General features: G+C 47.1%; 1 protein-coding gene across 6 annotated transcripts in view; it reads right to left on the bottom strand.

Annotated features, from left to right (window-relative positions):
- LARP1 (La ribonucleoprotein 1, translational regulator) overlaps positions 1–16,968 on the bottom strand; it is a 135,399-nt gene that overhangs the window by 21,390 nt on the left and 97,041 nt on the right. For 3 of the 6 annotated variants that reach the window (XM_012449938.3, XM_012447841.3, XM_012441013.3), the window contains exons 2-8: positions 5,225–5,286; positions 4,911–4,976; positions 2,888–3,062; positions 1,951–2,079; positions 1,674–1,874; positions 1,412–1,574; positions 394–538 (exon numbers count right to left, since the gene is read on the bottom strand). In XM_012449938.3, coding sequence (XP_012305361.2) covers positions 394–538; positions 1,412–1,574; positions 1,674–1,874; positions 1,951–2,079; positions 2,888–3,011 — 762 coding nt within the window. In that variant the 5' untranslated portion in view covers positions 3,012–3,062; positions 4,911–4,976; positions 5,225–5,286. Of the gene's footprint in view, positions 1–393; positions 539–1,411; positions 1,575–1,673; positions 1,875–1,950; positions 2,080–2,887; positions 3,063–4,910; positions 4,977–5,224; positions 5,287–16,968 lie in introns of those variants that run through there. The other 3 variants (XM_064366548.1, XM_012448507.3, XM_064366549.1) reach the window with 3 other exon arrangements.

Below are 16,968 nucleotides of genomic sequence, written 5' to 3'. Positions count from 1 at the left end.
TCTTTTAACAAGTCTATCTTTTAGAAATCTATAGTAAAATATTTGTGAACAAAATGTCAGGCTTTCTAGAATTTTCTTCAAAAGCAGTATGTGAAAATAAACAGATGAGGGTACAGATGGAATAAGATTAGCCATAAACTTGCTGAAGCTGGTGATGGGCTCATTATACTACTCTACTTTTGTCAGTGTATGACATTTTCTACAATGAAATAGATATAGAGAGATGGGGGAGAGGGGAGGCAGGGAGGGAAGGGAGGAGGGTAGTCAAGCCTTGAGAATTCAGCAGAAATCATCAGATGATGATTCTTTCAGGGCTTTCTGCCTTGGTCCAAACTCCAGCTCTCTAAGGACCTTTCTGTCCCCTGCATCCCAGCTCCAGGGAGGAAGACATACCGCAAAGATGAGTGAAATGTCAGTGGTAAGGGCTTGCACTCGGTGGAAGGAAGCAATAAGGGTGATGGGTAGGAAACCATCAGCATCCATTTTCCTTCGGAGGAAGAAGTCTCGCTCTAAATTGTCCACGCTGAAGTAGTATTCACTAAGTGGAGGGAAAAAGTAGTTATCACCGAGGGATTGCTGCATCAGTTTTATGAGTATGACTTCCTTGTTCTGCTACACATCCCAGCGATCTTACACAGCCTCTGACCTAGCCCATCCCTATCCTACATACCAACAATGTTGAGGGCTGAAAAGAATTGATGTGATCCCTTCATGGCACCCTACCTTGCTTGGGTCAAATCACTCCCTCTGCTCTAAGCCCCTTGGCATGCCTGACAAACTGCTCATCCTCCTTTAAATTCCAGTCCAAATATTGCTGGTCACTTTCTCTTCTGCTCCTAAAAGACTTATAAACACTCTATTGCAACCATTTATTTTCTTGTATGACTTCCTTACTGGACTGAGAGACAATATATCAGAGTGGTTAAGAGCAAAGGTTTTATAATCGGACAGAAAAGGATTTAAATCTGTGCTTTGTTACTTATTAGCTGTGAGATTCTGTGCAAATTACTGGGCCCATTTGCTTGTCTATAAATTGGGGCTAAAAGACTCAGCTCACAGGAATTCAAACAGATAAGAATTGTAGAACTAAGATAATGTGTCTAAAACACTTAACATTGAGCCTGGCCAATAGTGAGGATTCAATAAATGTTTAGTATTCTGTCGATGTTGTCATTACAAATAGAGGCACAGAAGGGGGTAGATTCTTAACATTTTCCCTCCTGTTATAGTGGTATAGTTTCTACTTTTCTTAAAGTAAATGTTGTACCACTTCTGTAATAAACAATGAGAAAAGCTAAACTGTTAAGCACCAGAAGGGCCCGTCCAGCCCTGCTCTGTCCAGCTATGACACTCTAGCAACCCCTAACCTCTCACTCATTCCTCCGGGGTAAGAAGGTTTCTGTGCACTCACATCTGGCGCTTGATGTAGTCTTTGAGCAGTTCCTGATCCACGCTGTAAAGCTCGGTGCTGCTGACATTGTCAAAGTAGTAGGTGATGTTGTTCATGTACTTGGGGGTACGAGGCCCCTCCACACCATCAAACTTTCGGTAGCCAAACTGGTAGTCAAAATGGGCTATAGGGGAAATGGGTGCCATGAGGGAGAGGAGATTTCTGCCCGCCACCCCCGCTGCACTCCCTTGGACATCCCGGAGCCCAAAGGGGCCTCACGTACTTCGAGTGCCACCCCGGCCTCGTCCCCGGCCGCGACCACGCCCCCGTCCACGGCCACGGAAGGAAGCCCGCGCCCCACCAGCCCCATCACTCTTCACACTCGATGTCTCATCCTGGTCGTGCCAGGCAGGCTCCGGTTTGATCTCTGGTTGCCAGGCTGGGGTGGGGGGGGCCACGGGCACGTAGGTGGCAGGCTCAGACCCTATGGGGAGAGGGGTACTGGGTCAGGCCTGAGGGTGTCTCCCAAGTCCAGGCCCTCCATAGTGGGTAATGCATACCTTTGATCTCTCCGCGGTTGGCAGTTATGTGTCTCGGCTCCGGCGGGCGAGTGGGGCGTGAAGCCAGTTTCTCCCTGGGCACTTCAGGCTTCATGTCTATTTGTAATGGAACCCACTTGTGTTTGTTTCCTGGGAGACAGCATGGGCACATGGGAAAGGCTTAAGGGAGAGGCGACTCCTAGCCAGCTCTACCCAACTCTTCTTCCTCTGCCCTGGACTTGGACCCAAATCACAATCTGGTTACCTTGGGCAGATCCCTTTCCCACACACTAACTCTCTTTTTCAATCTCTAAAATAAGATGGTCAGTGGCCCTCAGTGTGTTGGAGATGCCTCATTAACTCCCAAGATCAATGTCTCCATGGCCACAGAATCCCCTTCTGGACTCAGACACATGGCTGCCCAGAATGAAGACCATGCTTTCCAGACTCCTATAGACAGGTGCCAAAATGCTGCCTACAAGAGCTGAGCTGAAGTAACCAACTCCATGTTAAATCCCTAAAAAGAAGGGGGCCACCCTTCCCACTTCCTTTCCTGCTAGGTAGGGGGAGAAGGAAATAGGAAGTCATCAGGATGATGAAAAGCCAGTGTACCACAGCAAGCTAAAGGGATTCAGGAGTTGCCATACCACGCCTGGCCTATTTACACCAAGCTGTTATGTCAAAGAAAGTAAGTTTTATCTTGTTTAAACTGTGGTTACTTTGGATCAGTATTACGGAAGCCAAAATTTCAGCAGTCTTCCTGAAAGTTCTTGTCTTTGAGAGGAGGGACTGATGAATGACAGATGGTTGAAGACTGCTGTCTCACCAGCCTAATTCCATCAGTTTCCTACTGACTTTTCAGAGGGGGCACCTAAAACTCCTCCAGCAGCCCTGTGGACTCCTGACATTTCAGTTTTACCCTGCCACCTTCTCCCAAGTCCTGCTCCCAGTCACTCACCTTTCTTCTTCTGCCCGCCTCGCTGGCAATCCTCATCTCCATTCTTTTCCTCCCCTGATTCGTCCGATTTGGTTTTCGGACTCTCCTTACTATCACTCCCTTCTCCTTTCTCCTGTTCCTTCATGTCCTTCTTGGGTGGCAGTTTACGGGCAGGCTGAGGCTTGTGGGACTGTGGCTATAGCAGGAAGTAAAGTAACAGGGAGGTAAGTGTGAGTGCTTCATGGTATGGGAGGGAAGGCACTCCCTGTTACTAGAAAGGCAGGCAGGAGCAACAACATGCAATGGCGGGATGGATTCTAAGGTCATTTTCACACCTGAGATGGTTTCACTGGGAAGCATGGTCAAATAGGCCAGAAGGTGGGAGAGGCAACTTCTCTCTCCAGCTTCCAAGTCTAAGTGACAGAGACAACCCTCAGGACAGCGATGCTGAGGCTCACAGGGGCAAAATTACTCCCTGCAACAGGGCCATGTTATCTAGGTAGTCTGTGGGATGGAAGAGATGCCCTCTGGCCTATCAACAACAACACTGTCTGTGAAGTAAAAGCGGCCATAGCCAGTGAGTAGACTCTAAGCCACTGGCCCAGAACAAAAGTGCTGGGAAGAAGACAACTGACTCGGAGTCCTCTCTTTGCCAGGACCCAGGAGAATTTTATAAGCTTCCCCAAGACATGTGGTCGGTACTTGGCCTAATGACCACTCTACTTCACTCAGAAAACCAGTGATTGAGAACACAGGCTGGGGAATAACACAACACACCTGACTTCCAATCCCCACTTGGCCATCAAGGGCTAGTAATTAACCTCTGCAAGTCTCAGCAGCTTCATCTGTAAAATGGGAATTACAAAAGGACCTATCTCAGAGTCACTGTGAGGCTTAGATGAAATGACGAACAGAAGATTCAGTTGACCCTGGAATAAATGGCTTTGAACTTTGTGGGTCCACTTATAGGCATGACTTTTAAAAACCAAATGCAGATCAAAAATACAGTATTAGCAGGATGTGAAACCTGTATACACGGAAGGCCAACTTTTCATATATGTCAGTCCTGCAGGGCCAACTGCAGGACTTGAGTATATGAAGATTTTGGTATACGCAGGGGTCCTAGAACCAACCCCTGCCGCCAGCCCCACCATGTATAATAAAGGATAACTGTACTTGGCAGTCCCTGACACAAAGCAAAGGCTCAAATGATGACAATTCTTAGCTATTTCAATGTTGCTCAGATTGTATTAACGACTCCATTTAGAAAACTGAGAAGCCGGGGGGCCAGGTGCAGTGGCTTACGCCTGTAATCCCAGCACTTTCGGAGGCTGAGGTGGGCGGATCACCTGAGTTCAGAAGTTCAAGACCAGTTTGGCCAACATAGTGAAACTCCATCTCTACAAAAATACAAAAAAATTAGCCGCACATGGTGGCAGGTGCCTGTAATCCCAGCTACTCGGGAAAGGCTGAGGCGGAGGTTGCAGAAAGCCGAAATCACACCATTGCACTTCCAGAGTAAGAATCGCTTGAAACTCGGAGGTAGAGGTTGCAGTGAGCCAAGATCACACCATTGACTCCAGCCTGAGAAAAAGAGGGAGACTCCGTCTCAAAAAAAAAAAAAAAAATCACAAAACACTGAGGCTGGGCGTGATGGCTCACACCTGTTATCCCAGCACTTTGGGAGGCTGAGGCGGGCAGATAACTTGAGGTCAGGAGTTAGAGGACAGTCTGGCCAACATGGCAAAACCCTGTCTCTACTAAAAATACAAAATTAGCCGGTCGTGGTAGCGAGCGCCTGTAATTCCAGCTACTCTGGCAGCTGAGGCAGAAGAATCACTTGAACCCGGGAGGCGTAGGTTGCAGTGAGACGAGATGGCACCACTGCACTCTAGCCTGGGCAAAAAGAACGAAACTCCATCTCAGGAGAAAAAAAAAAGAAAACTGAAAAAGGTTAAGAGCTAAGGTTCTCTGGAAGCTTGAGGAGCTAAATGTGTATATGTAAACAGAGTTCAAACCTGCCTATCCTTCCCTACAGACTCACCTGCACACTCTTGTGGGCTATCTCTCCAGGTGTGGGCCAATTGATTGCATCTCCAAAGTCACCAACCTGCAGGGAACATACACTATGAGGGCCTGAGCGGTGACCCTGCCTTTGCTATTCAGTCCCCCACCCAAGCTTCACCAAGATATCAGAGTCCAAAACAGTCTGTTCACCAGGACCATTCACACTGGATACCCAGAAGGGGCTCCCCTGCAATTCATAGACAATCCAGAACTAGTTGGCAGTCCAGGAGCATTCATTCACTAGAACAAGAGGCCACCAACTCCAGAAAGTCTCCTACTCTTATTCCTTACCTTGCTGCCTTTGCGCTGTTTAGGAACAGCTGCTCTCACCACCTTGGCTGGGGCAGAGTGTTCTGTGGGAACAAGAAGGGAGAGTTAATAACACAGAGCCCATATGAGGGGGCTACTGACAGAGCTTCTCACCCTCATCACCATCCCCACTCCACCAAGCAATCTGCAAGTTCCCAAAGTAGGAAGACACAGTAGAGAGAGGAAAGACATGTGCTCAAACACCAGTAACAATTTTACCAGCCCATTCCTGAAGAAGTCATAGAAAGCAAGATTATATAAAGAGCTGGACGCCGGCAGCTAAAACCCTAGGAGTCCAGACTCAGGTGGGATGCCCTTAGCGAGTATAGTTCTATAATAGAGACAGGCCTGGAGAAAGAAGTCCATGCCACCAGTCAGCCCTATTAACTCAAGGTTCCTGAATCATAGCAGATTTCTAAAGGAAAGATGTGAAAGATCATTTCTGGCCCAATATTCTAGAAGTTTGACGTGAGCACACCAGGACTAGTGATCACTGAGAAGGCAAGGTAAAAACCCTAAGTGAACCATCAAGAAATCTAGGGACCATACCAAGGCCGGCTGCTTAGGAAAGAGTTTTGTCTGCCTTCTGAGTTTCCAAAGAAAAAGTGGACTCCCACTTGACTCAGCAGTCCCACCTCTAAGAACTGATCCTAATGATACAAATTAGACAAGAGTTATGTATAGAGATGTCCAACCAAAGTGTTATTTTTAATTTCAAAAAATGGACAACAACCTATATATCCCAAAGTAGGGGTCTGACTAAAGTTCATCCATTTTTAGAAAAGTAATTAAAAAGATAATGATCTTGGCCGGGTGTGGTGGCTCATGCCTGTAATCCCAGCACTTTGGGAGGCCAAGGTGGGTGGCTCACGAGGTCAACAGATTGAGACCATCCTGGCCAACACAGTGAAACCCCATCTCTACTAAAAATACAAAAATTAGCTGGGTGTGGCAGTGTGCGCCTGTAATCCCAGCTACTGGGGATGCTGAGGCAGGAGAATTGCTGGAACCCGCGAGGTGGAGGTTGCAGTGAGCTGAGATCACACCACTGCACTCCAGCCTGGTGAGAGTGAGACACCGTCTCAAAAAAATAAATAAAAAATAATAATTTCTACAAATATAAAGAAACAAACACAATAAATGAAAAGACTGTGGCCGAATGCAGTGGTTCATGCCTGTAATCCAAGCACTTTGGGAGGCTGAGGCTGGTGGATCCCCTGAGATCAGGAGTTCAAGACCAGCCTGGCCAACATGGCGAAAACCCATCTCTAATAAAAATACAAAAAATTAGCTGGGTATGGTAGTGGGCACCTGAAATCCCAGCTACTTGGGAGTCTGAGAAACAAGACTCACTTGAACCTGGGAGGCAGGGGCTGCAGTGAGCCGAGATCACACCACTGCACTCCAGCCTGGGTGACAGAGTGAGACTCTGTCTTTAAAAAAAAAAAAAAGAAAAGAAAAGTTTGTTCTGAGATATAGTCTTGCTCTGTCACCCATGCTGGAGTACACTGACACCATCTCGGCTTACTTCAACCTCAGCCTCCCAGGTTAGAGAGATACTCCTGCCTCAGTCTCCCAAGTAGCTTGGACTACAAATGTGTGCCACCATGCCCAACTAATTTTTGTATTTTTAGTAGAGATGGGGTTTACCATGTTGGCCAGGCTGGTCTCGAACTCCTGACCTCAAGTCATCTGCCCACCTTGGCCTCCCAAAGTGCTAGGATTACCAGGCATGAGCCACCGTGCCCAGCTGAAGTTTTTTTTTTTTTTTTTTGGAGACAGAGTCTTGCTCTGTCGTCAGGCGCCAGGCTGGAGTGCAGTGGCTCAATCTCGGCTCCCTGCAACCTCTGCCTCCCAGGTTTAAGCAATTCTCCTGCCTCAGCCTCCTGAGTAACTGTGACTACAGGCGCTCGCCACCACGCCCAGCTAATTTTTGTATTTTTTTTAGTAGAGACAGGGTTTCACTATGTTGGCCAGGATGGTCTCAATCTCCTAACCTCGTGATCTGCCCACCTTGGCCTCCCAAAGTGCTGGGATTACAGGCTGAGACAACTCACCCGGCCGCTTAAGTTTCTTAAAATTCTTTTTGTAAAACGAAAGTGTACATGCATACATATACAGTACAAACTCTAGAAGGACATGTAAGATCAGGAATTAAATATAACATTTACAGGGACTTCAGTTTTTCAACAAAGACAAACATAGGCTTTTATCAAAAACAAATGCCTCATTTTTTTTTTTTAAGGAAGTGGCTCTAGAAGGTCCAGTCCCTTCTATACCCACACTTGTTTTCCCAACACTATTCTGAAGACCAAGAATTTCTGTGCCCCTTTTCCCCCTAGAAACCCACAGGAAAAGATACATCCTCTGGCTCTGCTCACCCACTGCTCTATCATCTTGCCTGTATTGTTAGCCACTCATGCCAGGGCAAGAGCTGCCCCAGTCTCCAAGCAGAGAAATTTGTCCAGCTGGCTTGGAAAGGAATGTTCTACTCCTTGATCAGACCCATGTTCCCTTAGTAAGTAGAGTGTCCCTCACTGTGGAATTGGTAGCAGCGAGGTGGCACATTCATCACTGTGAGGCCACTGCATTCCTGGTTTCCACTCCCTACTGGAGCCACTACCCCTTCAAGATATCCCACAGGCCTTTGAGAGCTGGAGCTGTGTAATCCAACCAACAGCATCCCACATCCCAAGTGCAGGGCAATGATGAACCAGAAAATCTCAATCCCAAGAGGATAGAGTCCTTAGGCCCAAGGGTCCACTCTGCACTCACTCCCCTGGGACTCCTGGGTTAGCCTGGACGAGCCTGATACCATCTAGTACCCTAATAAAATCTTCAGTCTGTTTCAAACCAGGACCAGATTCATGTATACCTGCACTATGGCTGGTCATCACTTCTCCCAGTACCCAACAACACTGCGTGCATGCTACCAGGACAGCAGGCCAAAAGGCCCATACCACCAATGCCAACTTCACTAACCGGATGTTAGAAAGAAGAATCAGGTGCAGAGGGGCCAGTATTCCTGAAGACTTTTCCTTAAAAAGATGAGGCAAAGTCAGATCATTGTTTGATTACAAAAGGTAAAGTATCGAAAGCTCAGTCTCCAGTGAGAGCCCTCCTGCCATGAAGACTCCCTACTCTGCCACCAATCCCAAGCTGATGAGAATACAATAATCTGACCATACACATGAATATTCTTAAATTAGTCCCGTGTGAGTTTGGTGAAAAAGGTCCATCCCAAGGTTCCTGTTCTGAAAACCCATGGTGCCCTGCTTCTTTCTCTGTTCCCAGGTAGGGCTTCAGGTTGCTCCTGACAAGGAGAAAAAGGCCCCAGAGAGGCAGAAAAATTCTCTGGGGAGCAAAAGCCACTTCTGCCTTTAAAATCTAAAATTCACAGATTTGTTAAATCCTATTGGGCTTCAAGGAAACCCAGAAGGGCTCAGATGAGCTGCTGTCGGGCCCTACAAGAGGCCAGAAAGACTAGATTATCCGTGTCAGCCACCAACCCTCACCAGATAACCACTAGCACCCATGTGCACACAGGTACACACAGAAGATACAGGTTCAGCTGGGCTGGCATCTGAAATGGTTTCCAACACAAACCAATCCTTTGCACAGGCACCTGTCCCCATGTCCGGTGACATGCCAACCAAATCAAGGGACAATTCTTCTATCCTTGCATTCAGAAACCTGCGTGACTGTCGCCACCGACCCAACACCCAGTCTGGAAACATCATTCACCTGCTGAAGAAAACAGTTATAGAATGTTAGAGTGACAAAGAAGACAAGAGTTCTAATCCACTCAATTTGCAGATAGGGAAGCGAGGACAGAAAAAGGGAACAGGCTTCCTCAAGACTAGCTGCAGAGCCAAAATGAGAGCTAAAAGTCTTGACTCCCTTGCCAAAGCTCCTCAACAGCTCATCAGAAATTCCATGGAGCCCAATGATTTCCATGAGTCTACTGGTGAAGAATGGGTCAAAAACATTCTTAGCGTAATCTTAGAGTACTTCCATGGTTTTTCTGAGAAAACAGTAATGGATGGCTGGGCCCAGCAGCTTATCCATCCATGGGTCTCCGAGGCAGACAGGGTCCTTAGGAGAGTCTTCTTCCTCAACTAAGGCAAACCAGAGCCTAAAGGATATCTGGAAGAGAAGGAAAAGCACCTTCTGTCCCAGAGGACCATAGCCAGGAGCCAGTACTAATTCTAGTAACTCTACTTCCAGGGGGTCCAGAGGCATAATATTCCAGAGCTGAATATCATGAGTGGAACTAGTGGCTCACGCCTGTAATCCCAGCACTTTGGAGGACAAGGCAAGTAAATCACGGGGTCAGGAGTTTGAGACCAGCCTAGTCAACATGGTGAAACCATGTCTCTAATAAAAATCCAAAAAAAAAGACACATGCCTTTGTTAAAACTGAAACATACCAAAATTACTACATGCAAGAAGCAATCAATGTCTGGTGGTGAGAACACCAGAGGACTTTTCTAGCAACTATCTGCATGGCAAACCCACTATTTTTACTTGGATTACTTAAGGTTATTTTGAGTGTTGAGGAGCAGGGAGCTAAGCCACTACTGCTAATGAAGGACGAAGAGAAATGAGGGGTAGAAGGTGGGTGCTGAGAAATGGCAGGGCAGAGAGGAATTACTAACTGGGATGGTTGGAGTAGGGATGAGAGCTCCTCTGTAAAGTCTCAGAGTGGTTAATGACCACACAACCTTGACTGTCCAACCCTGAGATTCTCTCTTTCAGCCTCTATTTTCAAGTGTGTAACACTCCGTCATTCAAATACCACCTGGGAAAGTCAGATAGCCCCACTAAGCACATGGACTTTGCTACGGGATGGACTTAGGGGGTGGAGTCCCTACCTACTCTGCTCCTCACAGGGTCCCTCTGAACTTTACCTTCTTCTGTAAAACTGAAGTCATAGTTACAGGGCTGCTGGAACAGTTAAATGAATTGAGCATAGTAAGAGTACCTGGCACACAATATAATGTTATAATACACAAAGGAAGATAGTACTATTTCCAAACAATCACCACCCTCACTCTGAGATAGAGATGGCGATAGGGGGAGATAAACCAAATCATCTCTCAACATCAAAGAACCAGAATGTATGGAAAAAACTCCTGGGAATCAACTGGTTTGATTCGTCCAATCCAGACTGCAAATGAGCCAATCCCCTTCACCTGGGTCTTCTAAGTGATGACCTGTACCCACTGAGTGGGGACACCACACCTCTATATTGCCCTCCAGAGACTGGAGGCCCCACGGCAAGTTTCCCCAGGAAAAAGGAAGGCTTCAGAACTTTGTAGTTTAAAATGGGGAAAGAAAGGTGGAGGGATTTACCACAGTACCCCCAGGAGTGCTTTGGCATAAAGCCCTGCTTTGTTAGGGAGAAAGGAAGAACATGGGGAAGGCTGAGAGAGTTCCCTTTCAGTTGAAATTTAGTCATTCCTCTTTTCACTCAGCACAGACAAGAAAGACAGTTAGGCAGTCTCTCTCAGCCTACTAAACCCATAACCCTGGCCAGTACATGGAAAGGTAAAAAGATTTATAAGTATTTTCACTATTGTCTTGTTCTGAAAAGATCCTAAGGCTGCTGACCTTTTGAAACAAAAGCTACCCAGAGGTGCCACATGTGAAGGTCTGAGAGGGAAGAACTTGGTTCAACCAACAGGTAGAAAGCACATGGGTGATTCAAACTCATCAGGTCACAGTAAAAAGATCTGGTAAGAGGCCGGGGAAGCTACAATTAGAACTGAGGGACCAGTGCGAGAAAGGTGAGAAAAGGCTGAACAATTCAAAGAAAGCCTTCAGGACCCAGAGTGGGTGGCTAGAAGGACTACCAGATTTCAGGCCTGAGCACTGCCAGGAAAATTAGGAAGACTAAATGCTTATTTGAGGACTGTTATCTCGTGGAGATTGGCATCTGAAAAGGCTGAGTTTACCAGAGAGCTAAATACTACTACCCTGAGGAACAAGATAATCTGTTGGGTTTAGGGGCTGTATTATATTCACTCTCACCCATCTGCTACCATACACCTGGCCATTAGGTCAACCTCCTTGGGGGAAGACCACCCAGACCTCAAGTATGGTGAAATACCCCTCCTATGTGCACCCACGGTATTGTAAATGTTAACTGGCTGGTTACTTATCTGCCCCTCCCCCGAGGGCAGGGAGGACAGGGCTGCTTTCACAGCAATAACCCCAGTATCTAGCTCAGGGCCTGGCAACACAGCAGACACTTGTTTAATAATGGTGACTTCACACCAGAAGAGGCTTTGCTTGTCAATTGCTAATTCCTGAGGCTATAGCCTCAACCCTTAGCCTTCAGCTGGGGCCCTCCCAAGTACAGAGAAACTGCTAGTGTCCCAGAAACTGCTGGCTCCCAGAGGAACACAGACCCTAGCCCCACTTTGACTCACAGGCAACCCAACTGCCTGATATCAATGCTGAGCCCCAATCCATAATGCAACACTCACCAGTTGTATAACCCTTGGGAGCATTACCTACCATTCGACCCCAGCCTCACCCGCCTAATATTGGGGTCTACAGGTGTGGGGACAGAAAGAAAGATTTCAACCACTGAGATTTCTCATCAAAACATAAGAAATGCTAGCAGCAAATTGCAGATGCACGACTAATGACAAGTGTAAATAGTATGTAGTGAGCATTTACTAGACGCCACACAGTTTTAAAACTCTCAGCATGGAATCTCTTAATCTTGATGATCACGTTGAATTAGTTTTTTTTTTTTTTGAGACAGAGTTTCGCTCTTGTTACCCAGGCTGGAGTGCAATGGCACGATCTCGGCTCACCGCAACCTCTGCCTCCTGGGTTCAGGCAATTCCCCTGCCTCAGCCTCCTGAGTAGCTGGGACTACAGGCACGTGCCACCGTGCCCAGCTAATTTTTTGTATTTTTAGTAGAGACGGGGTTTCACCATGTTGACCAGGATGGTCTCGATCTCTTGACCTCGTGATCCACCTGCCTCGGCCTCCCAAAGTGCTGGGATTACAGGCGTGAGCCACTGCGCCTGGCCAGAATTAGTTTCTTTCATTTGTCCCATTTTAAAATGAGGAACCCAAGACACATGGTGGAAAGGTTATTTGCCAAGATCACAGCCAGTAAACAGTGGAACAGGATTTGGAGACAAGCAGTCTAACTCTAAAACCTGTGCTCTTAACCACTAAAAGGAAGTGGAAGAGAAGCTAAGTGGTGTAAGTTATCACTTTATTGTAGCCAACAGGACAGTTTCTCAAGAGCAGGGATGCCCGGAAATCATTCTACATACTGGGGAAAACGAAAGCCTCTTGCAGTAAGCCTAAGCTAACAGCTGGGCAGGAGGCACTTCGGTGACATTTCCCCTCTCCCCTACCCAGAAAGGCAAGGGAAACTACCACCAAGCACACCCACCTTGAGTTTAACTTCAGCACTCTAGCACTGGCAGCCCTATGAGGAAAGAGACATTCCTTCCAGACCCACCTCCCACCTCCCAGTTCCTCCCAGTTATCCCAGAGGTTGCTCAGGGGGATCCAGCTAACATGGATTCTGCCCCACCCTCAGCCCCAGAGATGACAAAGGTCACCACTATCTTCCTGAGCCTGCGTCCAGGGACACTGACTGTGGAAGGTGCAACACCATCTGAAAGGAGGGTGAAGCAGGCAGGAAAGAGTGCCTGGGTTATACTACCCATCTGTGCCTGTCCCTCCCAGGCCAGCCTGGGGGCAGATTATGTGAAAAGCCTGGCTACTTTCAGCTGTCACTCATCCTGGGAATGGGGTGTAGGCATACAGGGAAGCCTGGGGACCCAATGGCTTTTCCTCGCATACTCACTGACCCCACCACTCCCTAAGCAGAAACATTCTTCTATGGAGTAAAAAGAATGCCATATTAGCCCTCGTCACCTTGCTCACCAGCTGCTGCTGTCGGTGCCACCTCTCAGAGGCCTCTCTGCCCAGTCCTCCCACCCAAATTCACCCTAGACCTACAGATGAAATGCAGAAGGGGCCTGAAGGGCATTCTTAGGGAGAGTAGAGGGTAGAGAGAGGGGAAAGAGAAATGTTCAGAAGGTTAGACCCTCTTGAGCTCCCGCTGAAAGGAAGCTGCAGGCCGCCAGCAGCTTAGGAGTGCAGAGTTTGTGTACCCTTGGCCAGGGAGGAGGGGCAATGGTGGGCCAGGCTCCAGTCATGATGCTGGCCAGCCTGGCCCAGCCCAGGCCCAGCCCCAGCTGACTCTCTTTAGCCTGTGGTAACCCAGGTGGCCCAGTACTCCCACTCTCCCTGCCCAGACATGGACCCAGCCGCCCTCGGGCAGCTGTGGCCACTCCCACTGCTGGTACCAGTCCCTGAAATCCTGCTCCAAAGCTAATCAATAATCAACACAGCTGAAATACATCAGTGGCCACTAAAGCCCCTGGCCTTCAAGTGCCAGCTCCCTAACCCAGCCTTTTCTAAAGAGCACATTTAGTTCTAATTAGAATAGTAATAATAATCACCTTTTAATGCATATTGATGAGGTACCAAAAACTGATTAAGTTGCTGTCTATGTATGATTTCACTTAATCATCTCAAAAAGACAACTATTCCAGTTGTCCAGAAAATGAAACTGAAGGAAGGGACTTACCCAAAGTCACACAATGTAATGCTGAAGAGCAAGATGACTGATTCCTCAGATCTAGTCAGAGATCTCAATATAAATTCTCCTCAGGAGGCTTCTTGACTGACCAATGTAAAGTGCTACCCAACCAGCAACTCTGGATCAAGTTCTAATTCAGTCTACAATTTAAGGTCTTCAAGGCACTCAGTACCACCTGACATGGTTGCATCTGTATGTATCTCAGCTCCACTAGACTGTAATCAATTACGAGTGCTTACTATAGAGGTGTCCAATCTTTTGGCTTCCCTGGGCCACATTAGAATTATTGTCTTGGGCCACATGTAAAACACACTAACACTAATGATAGCTGATGAGCCTTTAAAAAAAAAAAAAAAAAGCCAGGCACGGTAGCTGACACCTGTAATCCCAGCACTTTGGGAGGCCGAGGTGGGTAGGGTCAGGAGTTCGAGACCAGGCTGGCCAACATAGTGAAACCCCATCTCTACTAAAAATACAAAAAATTAGCTGGGTGTCATGGTGGGTGCCTGTAATCCCAGGTACTCAGGAGGCTGAGGCAGGAGAATCGCTTGAACCTAGGAGGCAGAAGTTGCCGTGAGCTGAGATCATGTCATTTGCACTCCAGCCTGGGAAACAAAAGCAAGACTCCATCTCAAAAAAAAAAAAGAAAAAGAAAATTGCAAGAAAATCTCATAATGTTTTAAGAAAGTTCAAATTTGTGTCAGGATACATACAACGCCATCCTTTGGACAAGCTTGCCTTACTATGTCTTTACATGGTGCCAAAGTTTTTTTACATGTAGTAGCTCATTTATTTTTCACAACCACTCTAGAAGGTAAGTATGATGATGATTCCCAGTTAAATGAATGAGCTATGCGTAATCAGCTTGTGGGCACCCATGGGCTTTCCTAGGTCCTGGACTTCAGAAGCCGATCCTCTCAGGTAGGTTGCTAGGCATACACGACTCCATGTACACCTGACTCCATTACCCTGAAGTTAGAGGCTACTAACCTCAAGAGGTTTTCTTTCTGTCCTTGGTGGTGAGCCAAAGTCATTTTTTGATTTTTTGAGACAGAGTCTCACTCTGTTGCCCAGACTGGAGTGCGGTGGTGCAATGTAGGCTCACTGCAACCTCCACCTCCCAGGTTCAAGCAACTCTCCTGCCTCAGCCTCCTGAGTAGCTGGGACTATAGGCGCGAGCCACCACACCTGTCTGATTTTTTTTGTATTTTTAGTACAGACAGGGTTTCACCATGTTGGCCAGACTGGTCTCAAACTCCTGACCTCAAGTGATCCACCCACCTCAGCCTTTGGCATCCTTTATTGGAAGAGGCTTCTGAATTCCCCAAGAAATTTCTTTGGATTATTCCCATTATTGGAGTGGAGAGGCTGATCCCTGACCCAGTCAGGTTTGGAAAGACTTGAGAATCTCATTATACATACAGAAAAACTGAGGACCAGGAGAGGCCGAAGTCACCAGTGATTTGCTGTAGAGTTGGCACTGGAACATCAAGTTCTTATCTCCCAATTTAGAGCTCTTTGGCAAACCAGGAAGCCAGTATCTCCTTCTCAACAAAATATACTCTACACAACTATACTAACTCACAGGGTGGAGGCAGGGCTTTAGGGACCCAAAGTGTCACAGGAATTGTTCCCCAAAACTACCGATGTTACTGTCAAGAAAATCTAGTCACGTGGAACTAAAATACATGACCACAGGGGAGGGTGCTTTGGTTGAAGTGGCTCTGGGAGGGGTCCCATTTCCAATCCCCTTTTTCCTCTTCAAGCCCTGCCAGAAATTCATTCAGGAATGAATTTCTCAGCTCCCTCTGGAAGACTTGGTGGGCCCTGGAGATCTTTTTCTCACTGTCCGTCTGTCCTGGGCACATTTGGTAGCCTGAAACTTCCACAGCAAGGGGAGGGACTTTCCAGGAAGGGTGATCCCAAAAGCAGATAGGAAGCTGGAGTTCTCAAGTAGTGACTAGTTCCCTGAATCCAGGCCAGCCTGGCCAGGCAGCCTTGCTTTCCAGGAGCTGCTAATTTGCCTCTTGCTGAGTTCAGGCCAGCCTACAGGCTCCTTCAGTGTTACATGCTACACCCCAACTGGGAAAGAGTTGAGCCCTGGGATGCCATGAATATGGAGACAAGACAGGCTCAGCAGCCAGGGTACTGGCCCATCTGCAGACTCCCCATCCCTGCACACAGATGCTCTCAAGGCACCAGCACACACACCCCTTTAGAGAATGTAGAGGAGGCATGCTCGCTTTGGCAGCACATATACTAGAGAATGTAGAGGGGGTCTGACCCCTATCCCAAAGCCACCCTACCAACAATTTACTATGTTGCTGGGTTAAGAGTTAGGTTAGCACAGCAGTTAACAGCATGGACTTTGGAGTCCATTCTTGGATGTACTAACCAACAGCTGCCATCAATTAAGAAACTCATAAGGCCAAGGGCAGATGAGTCAAAACTGAGCATCTCTCACGCAGCTTATAACTTGATAGGCATTAACTGGGCCACACATCAATGAGAGCCAAGCAACTAGGTTCATGAGGAGGCAAAAAGACAGCTTACAGAGATGATCCCAGGAGTCAGACTTAACCTCTCATTTTCCTGAACCATGAAGGGAGTCCATGGCAGCTAGCTCACAGGATTGTTTAACAGATTAAATCAAATAATAGTACCATAAATACATAATTATTTTTCATTTCTTTGGGGCAATTCTTGAACCTGCCAGGTGCCAAAAAAAGGGGGGTAAGGTGGGGAGAGAATATGGTTGCCAGATTTAGCGAACAGCAATTCAGGACACTCCGCTAAATCTAAATTTTGGATAAACCATAATATTATGGACTAAGTATGTCCCCTGCAATATTTGGGGCATATTTATGCTAAATAATTATTTGATTTCTCTAAAATTCAAATTTAACTAGGTGTACCCTATATTTTTACTTTCTAAGATCTGGACACCATAGTTAGGAAGGACTGTTGCCCCATGTTCCAAACTGAAAGTGCAAGAGTGACCAGAGCCCTGGCCTATACAAGTCAAGAGACTGGATGAGTCCTGGCTCAGACACCAGAGCTCTTACCATGGATGCTTGACAA

Source organism: Aotus nancymaae, unplaced genomic scaffold (genome assembly GCF_030222135.1).
Source record: "Aotus nancymaae isolate 86718 unplaced genomic scaffold, 86718_ANA_hifiasm-v0.15.2.pri h1tg000064l_1, whole genome shotgun sequence".
In the NCBI taxonomy this organism is placed as follows: domain Eukaryota; kingdom Metazoa; phylum Chordata; class Mammalia; order Primates; family Aotidae; genus Aotus; species Aotus nancymaae.
The sequence above is the reverse complement of the archived record's forward strand: the minus strand, read 5'-3'. Positions and strand labels throughout refer to the sequence as shown.